The sequence below is a fragment of the Temnothorax curvispinosus genome, unplaced genomic scaffold, assembly GCF_003070985.1.
Source record: "Temnothorax curvispinosus isolate PA1 unplaced genomic scaffold, ASM307098v1 QBEX01015484.1, whole genome shotgun sequence".
In the NCBI taxonomy this organism is placed as follows: Eukaryota; Metazoa; Arthropoda; class Insecta; order Hymenoptera; family Formicidae; genus Temnothorax; species Temnothorax curvispinosus.
This window is the reverse complement of record NW_020225264.1, coordinates 274,512-291,750: the sequence shown is the minus strand read 5'-3', so window position 1 is coordinate 291,750 and position 17,239 is coordinate 274,512. Positions and strand designations below refer to the sequence as shown.

The window sequence follows — 17,239 nt, the reverse complement described above, 5'->3', positions numbered from 1 at the left end:
ATACCTACATTGTAACATTATTAATTTGATTATTAAATAATTTTGCTTAATTCAATATTAAATAATAAAATAAATATTAAAAGATAAATTTGTTTAATAAAAATATTATAAAATAATTTTGTTTGCTATATTATTTTAACAGCCGTAACAGTATATAGTTACTTAATGTAATTATTATTTGAATAACGTAGTGAATAGAATACATTTATGGAAGAAGCGTTGGATTATTGTTATTATTTTTTTCCTTACAGATTCGGCACTTTAGGCAACAAGAGGGCTCCTCCAATAGTCATGCCGTGCAACAGGGAGAAGTGTCTTCGTCGAATCCTAACATACTGTCCAACGATCAAGTTGGCCCTATCTTACTTGAGGTTCGTATTATCCATTTAAATTAACACGTGAGGTTACACTCATGATTAATCACCCGTCAAACACAGGTGCAAAAGCACCAGAAATTAAAGCCTTGTATTGCGTCCTTTGACACTTTCGGAATTGTTATACAACGTCGTTATCTCTTCTTCGCAGGCGCTAGACGGCTTTCTATTCGTTGTAAATACGGAAGGCCGCGTGGAGTACGTTACGGAAAACATAACGCAGTACATAAACTACACGAAGGACGATGTACTGGGAAAGGATATTTACAACATTATTCATCATGGAGATCACAACACCTTCATGCCTAGTTTGCTACCCTTGTCGTCTTTAGGTATGTAACTTAATGATATCACGCACACACATACATCACGCGTGCGCTCTCTTTTTTCCACAGGGGGTGACAGTACTCGCAGAGGGTAGATTGTAGATTGGCGCAATCAGTATAGGTCACGAGTAATTTACCCGCTCAATTTATTAAATAAAACCCTCTTTTGATAGATTATAGGGCGTTATTCTTTCATCGTGCTCCCTATATTTTTTGTGTACATCCATATTCCTGCAATAATTTGAGTCAATTAACTTTCATTTCTACATTCTTCAAAATTATTTTTCTCACAATTATAATTATAAAAATTGCTATTGCGATGTAAGATGTTTCGTCAGATGTGCTTTGCCACCTCGAGTGCATATTCTTTTACGAACTTTGACATTATTTTTTTCTTAGAAAAAATTCAAGACATATTATTGTAGGGACCGAAAAATAGTCTAATCACCCGAATCACCCGGTATACAACCGTTACATGTTTTCGATATTCGACGTTATTATTGTTTGTGGACGAAAGGTCGATTCTAAATGAGCGGTACAGCCTAACCGACAGCGCGAGACACGAGAGAGTCGGACGTTAACCGGGAACGAAAACGGACAAAAAGACGAGCGAGACGGTTGAACTAAGAGTGCTTTGCGACGAGCGATAGTGAAATACTCAATCACGAGCCTCCGCGATAATTGCTTACTCTGTATTTTAAGGAAACACATATATTTTGTCTCCTACTTTATATACTTTTTATTCTCTCTCATTATTAATTAAATTTTTAATATTGTATTAATTAAATTTTTAATATATTATTAATTAAATTTAGCTTTTTTTGAATTTTTTTGACAAAAATTGGAATAATTACACAATTGGAATAGTACCAGATCTGTTTAAACTGACGAAAGTAGTATTAGAATTCTTTAAAATTCAGTATTTCCATAATCAGAAAAGTTATGAAATTTTTTTTCACGCAATTTTTAAATTTGATATACTATTTGGTAAAAATATTTGGCTTAAATAGACGATTTAAATTAGATTGATCTTTAATCCACATTAATCCATCAGAATGTAACTAATTTTTTCGCGTTAAAAACACGAGTTTGCACATTCCAGGCTGGACCAGCGAGCCACAGCCTCAGACCAGGAATCGCACCTTCAATTGTCGCTTCTTGGTGAAGCCACCCGACGATAAAGACGAGACTGTGGAAGAAAAGCAACAGCGAGTATCGAAGTACGAGTCTATGCAAATCTGTTCTGCTCTTCTGCCCGATCGTCTCGAAAGCGGTGATGTATCCGAATCGTCGGACATTGGTCCTTATGTTATGTGCGTAGCGCGTAGAATCCCGCCGAATGAGAAGCCCATTACTACTTCTATTGAGCAATTCACCGTCAGATTGGATACCACCTGGAAGATTATCGCGGTCGACAACAGTTGGTTATCCGAGGCTTACTCCAAGTACCTAAACAAGGTAAGGGTAGAGCCATGTTGCATATTTTGATTACTGTAACGTTCGCTCACTCGCGATACGCGATACGCAAATTAGATAATAATTGGGGTACTATTATGTAAAATGGTCAAAGCAGTACGAAGAATTTTGTACCTTGAAGATGTGAATCTTTACCATTTGATTGTAGTATAAATCATTTTTCAAAAGAAGAAACGTAAGATTGAATTGTCTCTATTTATGTTTACTAATTACGGTAAATATCTTACAAAAGCATAATGTCTTTCTCTTTTGCTGAAATAATAAATTGATCACATTTGTCTGCCTGTTGTTATTATTTATTTCAGCCACCGGAAGATTAAATATGATTGATGATGATAATTTAACGATACGGTTTACAAAGCATCCTTGTCTTTTTGCGTAGTTAAAATTCTTATGCTGCATATTTGCTGGAAGATAATATTCATTTCTATTATATGTAACCACTAGCGGATCCTGATATTGATAATGGAGGGTTTTTTCGGCAAAATTAATTAGTTTGACATTTTTCTTAGTATTATGTTTAACTTTTACTCCAGGATCAACGATAGGATCTGATCCTATTTTTATTTTTCTAAACATTTTTTGTATTTTTTTTAGATTTTTAAAACAGATCCAGCAAAACTGATTTTTTTTTATTTGGAAGGGGGGGGGTTTAATTTTAAAAACCCCCCCCCCCCCTAGGATCCGCCAGTGTATGTAACAATATATGTTATAGTACGTTGAGAAAAGAAGGTATTTCTGAATTATTGGCATTGAGTTATTTAATATTTGACATTAGAGAAGTATTACATGTGTAAAGTTTACTTATAAAATTGAGAAAAATGTATATTTTAAGTCATATTTCTGACAAAATATGTGTAATTAATTGTTTTACTATCAAAATTGTATTATTTTATTTTATAATACTCAAGATTACATATATGCCTTTTTTTCTTTCCGTACTTCAAAACTGATTCTCGAGAGGTATTTACAGATATGCTTTTTATTGCAGGACCTGGTAGGCACAATATTTAAGGATTTGTGCCACCCTCTTGATCTCAATACGCTCACGAAACATTTGAGCGATACGCTCCAAACCGGAGAAAGTACGAGCGATGTGTACCGATTGCGCATTAGTCCTGATAAGTTCCTTAAGGTTCAAACAAAGTCTAAATTTTTCAAGGCGAGTTTGATGAATGCGCACGAAATCGACTTCATGATGGCAACTAATTCCATCATCAGGTAAGTTCGCTCTCAGTTTTTATAATCATATTAAAAAATACATAGAAGTCGAGATAATCTCATTATACCATATCAAATTTCATAAAAAATGATATTTGATATTTTAATGAATCATGATATTTAGACAAGGAAAATAATTCGTGAATTGGAATACCATAAGAATATTTCTTCTGATATTAAGAATTTAAAATAAACTTACACACATACACACGCATACATAATTTCTTATCTAAGATAAGCTTATCTAAGACAATAATGACTATATCGATTTAATATTTCAATTCATTCACAATTTTTAAATTACACTTGAATTTTATTGGATTTTTGTGTTTATGTCAACTAGTTTACTATCGCTTGAATAACTTTTCTTTTAACATAACATACTTGCATAAGTACTTATTTTCTTATCGTATTAGCACTAACGCTTATTCCAGCATAATAGTGATAAAATCTTGATATGCAGTTTCATGTACAAAATATTTATGAAACGAGATAAAAATTTTTTCTAAAAAAATTGTAATAGTTTTTTTATAATGGATAGAATCATATATTCCATTCTCATTGTAATTAAATTCTGATTTTTAAATTTTATTTAGAACTTTTTTTTTAGTATTTTGTTTGTAAAGAAATTATATTCTTACAACAAAATTGTTTAAGTATCTTTTTGCATAATAATTAAATATAAAAAACATAATTTGTTCAGTTATCTCGGCTCCTAATATCTTAGGTATCATCTAAATTTTATGCTTTAGGAAAATGAGATGGTATACTTGCTCAAATACAGCTCACATGCTCTTCCGTTTATTTGCACCCATTTATTAATTTCACACCATTAAATCAGGGAGTTATTTTATGTTTCACAATATTATGGTATATACTTAGTTTGCAATGAGTTTGCAAAGGGCACAACATTTGCATATAAATTAATACGGTTTCTTATTGGTGTTGGAGATCTGGCCACTCTTGAACTATTGTCTTTCACCGTAACCTAGTTGTATATATATTTCAGTTTGCTTTTAATGTCAACGACGGCGACGACGTCCGCCACATATTAACTTTGCTCAAGTCTAACAATGTAATATTACACGTGATTTATTTATGCAATTTACTTTTGACGACAGTTAACGATGTTTGTATGGATATGGTGAGGGTTTAAGCGCACAACATTTGCTTGTTACTGTACTCATGCTTCAAGAAATTCATCACGGTTACACGAGATCTTTCCGTTAATTTCTGTCTTGAACATTTCATTGAAGGGCTCGCGCAACACGAAGAAAAATAAAAGCTTTCTGTAAAATTTACGCATATTAGAACGTATATAAATTAAAATATAAAAGTTTATATAATGTTTTATTAAGTTTTTTTCTTAAGTTAAATTTGATTTTGCTTTCAATTATTAATTATTTTCAGCACAGTCGTACTTATAGTTTTTAAAAAGTTATTATGAAGAAAATTAATTAAATTAATATTTTTATATGCATTTTGTATACTTAAGGCCCTGATAAATTGTACGCATTTAAACAATTTGGTAAAATACTTATGATAAAATACTTAAACTAAAGTACTCAAATTAAATTAAATTGAATTAATATGAACATTTTTGAGTCTTTATATATATATATATATATATAAATGTAAATTACATAATATTTTACGTTTGAAGACTCGAAAATGTTTATATTAATTCAATGGAATGTTCATAATTCAATAGAATTGTTTTACTTATATATAATCTCGCGTTTAAACATTTAACGGAAAGTAATCTTGATAAGACACGGTAAATCGCACTTACTCTAATACTTATATTTATGCACGAATAAAGTATTAATATAACTCAAACGCAATTACCAATAAAAAATGTATGATATTATCCAATTTCTACAATGTGTTAAATTTCCTTATACATTTGAATTACGCTTTAAAATGTATATATAATAAATACAACGGCATCTGCTCGTGGTAAATAATCTTAGTTTAACATTTATGTTATTTAGATGTTTTGCAACAGCTTAATTACTTTCTGTCTTGGTCATAAATGATTTTGAAATATTGTTCCTATAGGTAAACTGATTAAATGTGGCAGGAAGAGATTTTGTATAATCAAAACTAAAATTGTTTTCCTCTGATGTAGAGAGATTAAATTGCACCGAGTTTCTCTCTTTCCTCTCGTCGACCGAGTCAAATTATGATATAAGGATATTGCAGATATATTGGATTTGAAGCAATCATTTCTTAAATAAATGAGATAAATGAAATTGATTTTATAGCAATTGCATGACAGTTTTATTATTTTGTGAGTCTTTTAGACAGAACTGATTGTAATACGAGGGGTAGTCCAAAAATAAATTCCGTGTATGTATATTTCCGAAGTTGGTAGACTTACGGGGTAAAATATATCGTGTGCTGGTATCATTCTTTCGATACGTGACATTTGGCCTTGAGCGCGCCCGCCCTCAGTGTGGTGAGGCACGTGAACAAAGGATGAAGTTCAGGTAGTTGTCCGCTACGAATGGACACGAGTAGCACAGTAATCCGTAAGTGACTCGTGGAGGATTGTCTGGACGTAATGTCAGAGCAAATGATGCGGCGATGGTACCAGCGATTCAGTGATGGGCGTCAGAGTATGAAAGACGTCTTCCTTCGTCCAGAATGTGAAAGACATCTTCCTGCACACGCCTGTTTGTCATTCTCTTCCATAATATTAAGAAAGTCAAACGTCACAGATCCTAAGAACGGGGATGCCGGTATTAACACGTAGAATATTTTACCCTCCACCAGTCTACCAGCTTCGGAAATATACAAATGCGAAACGTATTCTTGCACTACTCTCCTCTTACATATAGAACATTTTTCAAACTGAGATTTAGATTTCTGCTCTTTAGAGATACAGAAATATAACACATAAGTAAGTCACTTTCGATGCCAATAAGAGAGATGTGATAAAGCTGATGTGAAATATTGTGCGATTTTTATAAATTATGCTTAGTCTTAGGCTAAAGAGATGCAGTTAACCGGCAAATTTATGTGTTATTTTATTTTTCTTGTCCATAATAGGGACAATGACTTAATGCCTCTCGAGGGTGGTCAGCTTTCCAACAACAAATTGTGCTCAGGACACTCTAGCAACCGTTGTGCGAATAATAGTAATAATAATAACGGTAACAATAACAATAACGTGGGTGGCCCGCTGATGTCCGTCGCGCATTTGAACGGTCAAGTGAGTGGTATCAGTGCTCGCGGTATGGCGACAACGGCCGCCACCTCGTCGAACTCGATCGCCTTTAGCACGGGGGCGGCTGCCGGCGGCGGCGGTGGTGGTGGTGGCGGCGGCGGTGGCGGTAACAGTGACTCGTGCAACCCCTTAACGTCGCTGAGCACGTCGGTCGGCAATTCGTTCAACCACTTTCCGGGAAACATGGACCTCGGGAACATGGAATTCCATGAGCTCTTCCCCAGTTCCACGTGGGACTTGGATAGTAGCGCCGGGTGGACGGATAGGCCGGAGTCGAGAGCGAGCGGGCCACCAAACTCACGACCACCTTCCCAGCCATCCCCGACATCACCGAGCCCGCAGGGAACCTTCTCTAATTCGACGTTAATACCTATGGGCAGTCTTAGCCCAAGTACGATCCCTCCCACCTTCAGTAATTCGTTCCCCTTCAGCCCCCTTCAGGAGACCACGCAGACGGCCACGTTGAGCAATGCTGCCAGTAGCGTCAACACAAACGGCAGCGGCGGCGCCGCCGGTGGTAGCGGTATCAGCAGCGGCGTCGGTGGCGTCGGCAGTAACACCGCCACGACGACTGTTAAACGGACGGAGGAGAGCAACAAGAGCGGATGTCCTACTAGCAACAGTGGTGGCGGTAGTGCCATGGACAGTGCGACTACGAGAACCAGCAACACTGCCGTCACCTCCATCGAGACTCAGAACAACAGTGTAGTGTCCACCGAGTCCGGTAGGCTCAGAAACTTACTGACGAAGGGCCCGAGCACTAGTGAGGATAGCCAGGACAATTCGAACAACGATTCGGATAATAATCATAAGCATCGGATATTGAAGATTCTGTTGAACCAGCAGGACGAAGACGATTATCATTCGGAGCATAAAGTGCGTACGAGCCCGAGCAACATGCCAAGGCCGAGCATGGAGCACTCCAAATCGTCGCTCGGAAACAACATGTTATTGCAGGTAAGTCAAACGTTTGTAACTGATCATCGGAAATGTTAATATCTTAAAAGGGAAGCTGCAAGAAGGGTGAAACTGAGTAATAAGTATGAATTTTTTAAAATTAAAAGAAGTAAATAATTCTCTGTTTTTTGAGTTACATAAAATGATTTTTAGATATGCCTAAATGTTTAAAAAAAAATCTTGAAGATATGGTTCTCTCGCGATCTGAATAGTTAAAAGAGAATGTTTAAACATGAATAAAAATTTTATTTAAAATGTTTAGATTATGGATTATACGATTCGATCGTTTAATTTTACAAATTATAATTTTATCAAAAGTTACAAACAATAAAAAACTGATTTTTTTTTTTAACTAAAATTAAAATTCAGGGAAAACTTATTTAGAAAAATTTGTTAAAATGTAATTATTATGAGATAAAGAAAATAATTCAAATATGTTGATTTAACGATGAGAAAAAGAAATATAAAGAGGTAATTTTACTCTATAATTTTATAATTTTATAATTGTACTATCTCCCTTAAGTAGGACAGCTGTATATTTAATACGAAGTTACTAAGTGCCATTTGTTTTCTACTTATTTTATTATTCGATTGAGAGAAATAAGAAATTTTTACCAAATTTATTACTTTTAATAAATTTTACAAACTGTTGCATTCTTCTCTACGAATTATATTCGATGAATCTTTAATTCCCATAACTACTCTTTTTTCTTTTTTGTGTTTTAAGTTATTAAACGAGAAAAATGACGACGAGGACGAAGAGGCACGTGCCGGGATGAAGAAGAAAAATGAGCTCCTGCAACAGCTGATGAAAGATCAAGACGAAGAGAGAAAGTTACAGGAACAACAGGTACATTTTGTTGTAGCTAGATGTCAAAATATATAACGTAGCACGTAAAAGAAACAAGACATAAGAAATAATATTTCCAATATTTGCATGATAAGATAAGAAAGACTACTTTCTATAAGATAAAACGGATGAGTTATCTTATAGACATAGTTCGTCACATGAACAAAGTTGATAATGTAAATGTATCTTTAATTGATAAAGTAAAATTTTTCTTTTTTCTGTTTTTTCTATTTATTTGTTTTTTACATTTTCTTTTCTTTCATTTTCGGATTTCTCATATTTGTCGAGGTAAATACTTTTAATGCGATATTAATTGTTGTCAAACTTCAGATATAATTTAGTTCGGATTTTGATGTTGATAAAGCATCACATCTCGGCATAGCTGTGATAAGTTTTTGATCATTTTCGTGAAAGTTATGTAGAAATATATACAGGGTGTTCTGTATAATTGTAAAGTTTACAGTATTATATCTCGAACCGATGATTTTATTGAAAAACGTTTTAGACAGAAGTTGCACGGTTTGGAGGAGGACCCATGATCCAGATGTGAGTCATGTCGTAGATGTTTTAAAGAAATTTTAAAGACGACTAATTTCCTAAATGGAACTTGATTTTTTCCTCCAGATAAAAGTTGTAGATCTCGTCGAGACGTTTTGAAACGTTTTGAAACTATAATGAAACTATTTTTTGTTAAGAATTTCTTGAGCTATTTTAAATTTTGTCATAATATTTTTAATATAAAATGTGAAATATCTCGTAAAGTATTCATGTTTCGATGACTTTAGTTTCATACTTTTATACGTAGAATAATGAAAGAAATCGAATAATAATATTAATTTTTACATTTGCAATTTTGCACAATTAAATGCTTCTACAAAATACAACAGAATTTTTTAAAATAATTTTTCTGTTTTTTTTTACAATCGATTCCTTTATTATAAAATTTTGGAAACGTCTCGACGAGATCTACAACTTTTATCTCAAAGAAAAAATAAAGTTTTATTTAAGAAATTAGTCACCTTTAAAATTTCTTGAAAACGATGATATCTACAGGACTCACGTCTGGATCATGTGTCTCCCTTCAAACCATGCAACTTTTGTCTGAAACATTTTTAAATAAAATCATCGGTTTGCGAGATATAGCACTGCAAACTTTAAAATTGGACACTTTGTAGAGTAATACTGTGATCAGACCAAAATCCGTAAAGAAGAATGACTTAGTAACGGTCAAAGCCCTACACATTCTATAGTATAATGGAGTGATAAATGAGAGTTAGGGTTTTCTTGCCGAGCCAATCGTTAGTTAAACACTTTAAAAAATTTCTTCTCTCATTCGTCGCCTACGAGAAGAGCCGAAATCTATTGGATAAAGCAACGGAATCGGGAAAGAGAAGAAGGGAAGGGATGGGTAGTACAAAAGCACGTAGCCCGAACTGAGCAGTATATTTTTTCTAACAGAGTCGAGAAGATGATCCTCTTTTGCGGAGTCTTGGATTTAATACTACTCCATCTCCGTCGCAATCAGGTGATCACATGAGTCTGAACACGACGCAGGTAGGTCAGAAGAGACCGGGAGAGGATGGCGACTTAAACATAGCCGTGAAACGGCCTGTGGACGGGTCGCATCAGGTGTCTTCTTCGGGAACGAGCTCCTCGAATAATGCAACGAGTAAGAGTTCTCCGCTATGGGAGAAAAACAAAATGTTGGCGTCCTTATTAGCGAAACAGCCGCGGCAAACAACGCCGAGTATCCCGATTCCCGCGTCTGTGATATCGGCAACGCCACAGGTACGATCCAAACAATTTATTTTTGTTAATTTTTTACACATTATTACGCAGGACGTGAATTAGCGTAAAAATATCAATTTCAATAAACATTCTATATCATCTCTAGAGTGTCAAATTAAAAACTATCACACTCGGAAATGCCTCTTTCCTCTCCCTTTTTACTTTGTGTCTTAACAATGGGCTGGTTTGCCAAGCCGTTACTGCAGCCTTGACATAGTCGAAAAAGGGAAAAAGGGCAAACTACCAATTACTTACCTGCTCCATTGTTAGGAAACAAATGTTTTCTTTACTTCATTTTGCTTGCAGGTTAAAACATTAATGAACGGAAAAACGACAATACTACGACTTAGATATTATGTGCAGTTATCTTAAAATAAAAAATAAGAAATGTTATCTAAATTTTTTAAATAATAATTGATCTTTTAATTAGGACAAGCTGCCTCGGTTAAAACAACAACAACAGCAGCAGCAACAGCAGCAGCAGCAGCAACAACAGCAGCAGCAGCAACAACAGCAACAACAACAGCAGCAGCAGCAACAGCAGCCGCAACAGCAACAGTCGCAACAACAACAGCAGCCTTGGACCGGTGGCAATTTGCAAGTTGGTGGTAATAATGCGATTACGACGACCGCGACGTCGGCGCGTCCTCTCCAAATCCAGTCGAGACAACTACCTCGTCAAGCAACCAATTCCTACCTCAGTCATATGCTAAGTCAGGTAAGCGCGACTTAATTTAATTTAATAAACGTTAACAATTATATATAGATTATCATTTTAACTGAAAATTGTCTGTCATATGTGGAACATAGTCGCATATACAGAGTGATTTAGAACAAACATTTGTCCTTAAAATGTTATATTCCTGAATTCTGAGACTTCTTTTTTTTTTTTTAATTTTCTCCGAAACTTAGAATTATAAAAAAAAATAGTTCGCTTATCACGGGTCGGATATAAAAGATAAGCAAAGGCGGCGCAACTCACGTTTTTACGCGGATCTGTTGGTCGTCGAAGACGCTTCATGTAAACGTCCACGTCTGACATTGAATTGCGCTACCCTTGTCTATCTTTTGTGCCCGACCTTTTGTACCTGATCTTTTGTTTGTCCTGAATCATTACTCTTTATACAGTCCTTCCACTAATAATCTAGCATATGTGTACGTTTTTCATAAATGAAGAATTATTTTTGTAGGGTATATGCTTTCTATAACTGAAGAGTTAATAAAAATTAATTAAATTTTCGCTGTATATACTCTTATCGTTATTTTAGATAATATTTTTAAACATATTTTTTTTTGTAGCAACAAAGGCCCCAAATGGGACCAATCGAGTCCGAGTTTGCGGGTAGCGGAGAATACCGTCAGACTAGCAACGATCCAACCTGGGATAATCAGTCATCGGATCCGGATCTCTCGGAAATTTTGGATCAAGTTATTGAATTTGTCCCGGACGAAGCTATCACAAGTAATTACAGTAAAATGCTAATAATAATAATAATAATGATGATAATCGTTTGATTGCTTGATTTTACAGACATGATATGTTGTAATTATATTTCAATATAATTGTAAACTTTTACAACGTTTTCTTATATCATATTAAATTTAAATTATATTGCATGATACACGAAGTTTCAATGAATCATTTATTTGAATCTAAAATTGTACATTTTATAAATACATATCTGAACTTTCGTTGTCGCTCTGCATACTAAACAAATCTAAATTTGTTTACTTTTTAGCATTTTTTTATATAATATTATTTTATACATAATTCGCTTTGGCTTGAATACGATTTGCGAAATAGCAATAGCAGATTCGAATAATTGTATAACTGTTTTAGGAACAATCAGTTTTTTGCGGGGAATAATAATGCAGCCAATCATGTGTGGCAGCGAAAGTAATTATATTAAAGATTATACTAAGTATTATTTTCAATTTATTAGTTTATTAAGTATTATTTTGAAGATTATACTTTTAAGTATTATTTTAAATATACTTTTTACCTAACAGATTTGTTTATGACGAAATCTTACAGATGCTATCGAAGTGCCGGAGAGCAATGTCATGAACGAGTCAATGGCAATTAGCGCTATTCAGAAGTCGTTGATGTTGTGCGAGAGTGTCGTGAATTCGACATCTTCCAGCATGACTATGTCTAACACACCACCAGCCTATTCCACTGCGGTATATATAAGTTTTCCTCTTCAATTAAGTCGCTTATTTTGGATCTTGTCCGCCTTCTTCAAAATTATTTTTTAATTTATATTTGTTGTTTTATAAAGAAATTCTAAGTTGCTGAATTTGTTGCAGTTGGGAACCACGCCTGTGACGACAAGTCACAGTTACCAGCCACCTCCTATGTACCAACAGACCAGGATGAGGTTTAATTCCCAACCAGGCATTAGACAAACCAGCCAATTTACGCAGTTGCAGTTACAACAACAGCAACAGCGTTCTAAGCTTATAGCTCAGCAACAGCAGCAGCAGCAGAAGCAACGATTATTGCAACAGCAGCAGCAACAGCAGATGCTTATCCCATCGAATGCTACTGCGACGGATCAAATTAGCAGTGGCCTTAACATCGACAACCTTTTGAACAATACCGTTGCGCCGCCGAATGTGTCGTTGCAGGTGTGCAGCTTATCATGCTAGCACAAGAAGTAAAACATTAGGAGAAATTAGAAATAAAAAATTACAGAAACTTCTTGCTCTTTTGACTTTATATCTAATAATAATAACGAATATTAAAAATTTCAAAGTCGAATTGTACAAATATAATTATTCGCACTTTTTGATAAGTTGCATTAATTCATTTCTAATTAAAATGTTGACTACAATGTTTTGTTTCTAAAAAATGCAAAATAACTACTAGAAATGTGCAATGTTTTTCTTTTATTCAGCGATCGAGTGTCCCAGATTCACAAGTTTCTCCAGGCTATGGGGCCTCCGTCCAGATGGCTTCTGGTCACCGACTCGCTCATTCGTATTCTCATCCATCGACGATACCACAGCAGTGAGTATTTTGTTATGTTAAGCACCCCGGGTTTGCTTATTTAAGTCGAGATGCTTAACATAGCTTTGTTAAAAATCTCATCACATGATTTTCTTTTTGCTACAGCCATATTGTGAATAACAATTTCAACAGTGGTCAACAAGTGTCTGCCGCGGCGAGGCTTTCGCCACATTCTCCGGCCGGTATATTGTCGTTCTCTCATCCGCAACCATTATCCCCACGGGTGGCACAAGTGAGTGCGAAAACATTGTTACCTCAGATTAACTACAATAAAACACAAAATACTCGTACAAGATGTTTTTACAAGCATTAGTTAGAATTAATTGAGGCTTAATGATCGTATTGGAAAGATAAAAACATGCAAAAAAGTTTATTAATTAATATTTATGTGATTAACCATGCAAGTTAAGTGTCAATGCAACGCATAAAAATTACAAGCTTGAATTTTATTATACATTAAATTTCTACTTATATTTTATTATATGATACATATATTGTTTCTTTCTCTGCTTTATAGTTTTTTTTTTATATTTGTCATTTCTTTATTTCTCTGGATATTTTTATACGTTTGCACGATATATGCGCCAGGGCAATTACGGCAACACACCGAGATTATTCAACGTGAACCAGGTGAGGCCGCAACAGCAGGTCACGGCGCAACAACAGTTACAACAGCAACAACAAAGATCGATGCCTTCGCCGGGGACGGCAGCCTCCGCCAGGCAATCCCCGTTTCCTGCCGAAGCGTTTCCTCCACCGACGTCGCCTACGGCTAGCCAGTTCCCACCGGGTCCCAATACTGGTGCACCAAATCCGTCGGCCCAGTATCGACTGCAACGAACCACGTCTACACCTTCTGCTACGACTCAGTTGCCAGGTATACATTTATTCGTACTAATAAATTATCGGATTTGAATGATCGTCATATATTCCCCCGTTTTAACGCTAAAATATAATTAGGATTATCGCAGTTAAAATAATCAGGGCAGATTGAAGAAAAAGAGAAAAGGATTCGGTTGTGCGGTTGTATAGGAAACATTCCTTCGAATTTGCAACAATGAAAAATATTTGACTAATATTAATTAGAAATATATATATAAAGAATTTAGTATATAAAAAATTTAGTACACTAAATTATACTAAATTATACTATATAAGTATACTATACCCTAGTATACTTTAGTATACTGTATACTAGTCATCAAATAGAAAATTATACTTGGATATTTCATTGTTTAGTAGTGAATGAAGTAATGACAAATATGGGATTTTATATTATGTGGTGTGCAAAAGAACAATATGACGGATATTATATATTTAGTTGTAAGATTAGAAATATATGCATCGTTAATATAAGCATCGGGAAGTCGTTTTACCGTGCGAACGCGTGTTTAACTATATTTGTTTTAATTGATTTAAATACGTTGAAAACTTGAATGTTTTTAAGAAAGAATTTGCATGGCAATTAAAATTATTTTTATAACTACTTTTTATAATATTCTTTGTTTCACTGTATGTTTCAAGTATAATTTTTAATATCGGTAAATCGACTTCTCTACAGAGTATTCTGATTAGTATAATGTTATTTAATGTTTAAGTCGTAATGTGATTCACGCGATCTATGAGTCTCTTAATAAGAGGGAGGTTTACTGCGTGATTCTTAAATAGGTCTGTTTTAATGCGTTTAAATATGTTAACTCGATTTCGTGTCTTTCGCGGGTAGTAGTAAAGATAGCCTTGAATAAGTATTTGCGCAATAGTTTTTACGTAGAGGCTCATTGAGCTGATTTTTACAATAAAAGCCGATATGCGACTTAACATACAATTATACGCGCGATGGAAGCTGTGATTGAAATATACTGAAAGATTTTGTTCCAAGGTCGGTAAGTATGTACAGATTAAGATTAACTTTGTTTAATCTACTAAATTGTGGAAGCCGTGCGTAGATTAGTCGGGTATGCGCATAGACTTTATTAGTATTTTTTATGCCTGTACATCTCGATGTTTTTCTGTGAATAGAAATTACGTAATGTGTCAAATTTTTTAGAAAGGAAAGCGTGACTCTGAGAAACGTAGCAGATTTTGCATAATTTGTGGATTTAATCTTTTAATAATTTATGATTGGAGCGATGTGTTATACTAGAGATTGAAACGCTTTCTTATCTCTCATAATTTTTTCTTATCTACTCTCTCAAGCAGAAAGTCTTATAATTTTGTTTCCTCACTCGTGAAAAAGCTCAACAAATTCCTTTTTTAACATAAGCTTAGTATTCCAGTATAATTATAGGATATAAAATAATATAATAAATTGAGTGAGATTAATGAATTTTATTATATGTGAGTTAATTTAAAAAACGTATAAAGAGTTTTTTATCAAACGAGACAATAATATCTATAGCGCAAAATTTTCGATTGCTTTTAATTATATCATATCTATGACTGTCCATATAATACTTACTGACGATTCTTTGCGAATATAAGACCCAACAAAAATAGCATCATTAAATCGAGAGACTTACCTTTTCACAATTTCGGAAATACCAGAGTTTTATTTATTTGGCATATGAGTATCTGCTTTTGACTTTTGGCTAGCAGAATCGAACCCGCTTTCCGGGTGCGTTAATTCACCCCGGTTGTTTAATTTATTCGATATATAGATTTTTTTTGATCTCGATATTATTGTACGTGGCTATTTAACAATGAGCGCTGGCATGGTACATGAAAGCGAAATAGAAGCGTTTTAAATGTTTCGGCAAAAGGCTGGCGAAGGGCAGTCCGGGTATACACAATTGATGTTGCAGGTGGGATTGGCTCGCCTCGGCACTACGGCGGCGTGAGTAAGGAACAACCTCTTCTTTCACCTAGTCATTCACACTCGGCTTGTCCGGGAACACCTACCCATAATCAACATAACGCCACCAATACACAACACTTCTCGAGCCAACAACATACCCCCATGCTATATCAACACACCAACGCAAACACTATCAACACGGCAGACATGCAGAACAGTCAGTTCTGTTACGATCGGTCGTCAGTACCGCTCTATCCGTCTGGCGGGGAGGCGCAAGATGCCAGGTCACTGCCTTCCGGTAATCCCGTCAATCACCAAATGGGTGGTAAGTCATGTGACTTATTAATGTCATGTGACACTTCATTATCATCATCACGACCCTGTGGTCCCCCGTTAGAAGATAATAATAATAATTGTCATTGCTGCCGCCATACGTATCACCCTTATACTTATATCCCCTGCAACCCACCTATGTCTTATCATCGAAACTATCATCACTTTCAACAGCGGCAGCAGCAGCAGCAGCAGTTTTAGCGGATGCAAAGCATGTATTGGGTGTATTGGAAACATGTAAAGCTCTCTTTTTCTCTATCTTTTCCTCTCTTTTCTTTTTAACGATGTTTATCGAAATGTTCACCATGCAAATGCTTCGGATATTTGTCTGCCTTTTTATTACTCGATATATCTAAAAAAAAAAAAAAAAATATCTTTCAGTTTTACAATCGGTGACGTTACGACTGTCGTCTTAGTCGCCCCAACGCTGGGATTCGCTCGCGCGCCCCAACGCGAAGCTGCAAAAGCAAATAAAAAATAGTCTCAAAAATTCCCGTTTTTGGCGTTAATATATATACGCCAGAATATTGCCCAGAACCACGAACGAAGTTTAGAATAGTGGTTCTGTTTTCTTTTTTATATTTTTATCTTTTTATATTTAAACAAATTTTTTAATTTATTTCATTTTTGTATTTTTTTATATTGTTAAATGTATTAATATATTTAAATCTTATTTTTTAATAATATACATATTTTATAAAAATAAGAAAAAAGTTATTTAAAAATTATGTTTTTTAGTCTTAGTCTTTGCGAATATTCCTACAATATTTTTGTAATTGGGGTTATTGACCAGTTCATTCTCAGTTAATAGGATTGTTAAATCGGATAATCGCTTCTGCATCATTGTACTTCTGAGGTAATTTTGGATTAATTTT

The 17,239-nt window shown here is 34.7% G+C and overlaps 1 protein-coding gene across 1 annotated transcript in view; it reads left to right on the top strand.

Moving 5' to 3' along the window:
• Positions 1 to 214: 214 nt before the first annotated feature.
• The window catches only part of LOC112465749 (nuclear receptor coactivator 2-like), a gene marked incomplete at its 5' end in the record, with an annotated part of 29,355 nt that continues 12,330 nt past the window's right edge, over positions 215 to 17,239 (top strand). The window contains 16 exons of the mRNA XM_025033471.1: positions 215 to 371; positions 526 to 706; positions 1,803 to 2,158; positions 3,168 to 3,397; positions 6,452 to 7,586; positions 8,314 to 8,436; positions 9,895 to 10,224; positions 10,655 to 10,942; positions 11,524 to 11,686; positions 12,065 to 12,121; positions 12,260 to 12,408; positions 12,535 to 12,855; positions 13,125 to 13,237; positions 13,343 to 13,469; positions 13,826 to 14,114; positions 16,039 to 16,356. Of these exons, the coding sequence (XP_024889239.1) occupies positions 215 to 371; positions 526 to 706; positions 1,803 to 2,158; positions 3,168 to 3,397; positions 6,452 to 7,586; positions 8,314 to 8,436; positions 9,895 to 10,224; positions 10,655 to 10,942; positions 11,524 to 11,686; positions 12,065 to 12,121; positions 12,260 to 12,408; positions 12,535 to 12,855; positions 13,125 to 13,237; positions 13,343 to 13,469; positions 13,826 to 14,114; positions 16,039 to 16,356 (4,337 nt within the window). The remainder of the gene's footprint in view (positions 372 to 525; positions 707 to 1,802; positions 2,159 to 3,167; positions 3,398 to 6,451; positions 7,587 to 8,313; positions 8,437 to 9,894; positions 10,225 to 10,654; positions 10,943 to 11,523; positions 11,687 to 12,064; positions 12,122 to 12,259; positions 12,409 to 12,534; positions 12,856 to 13,124; positions 13,238 to 13,342; positions 13,470 to 13,825; positions 14,115 to 16,038; positions 16,357 to 17,239) is intronic.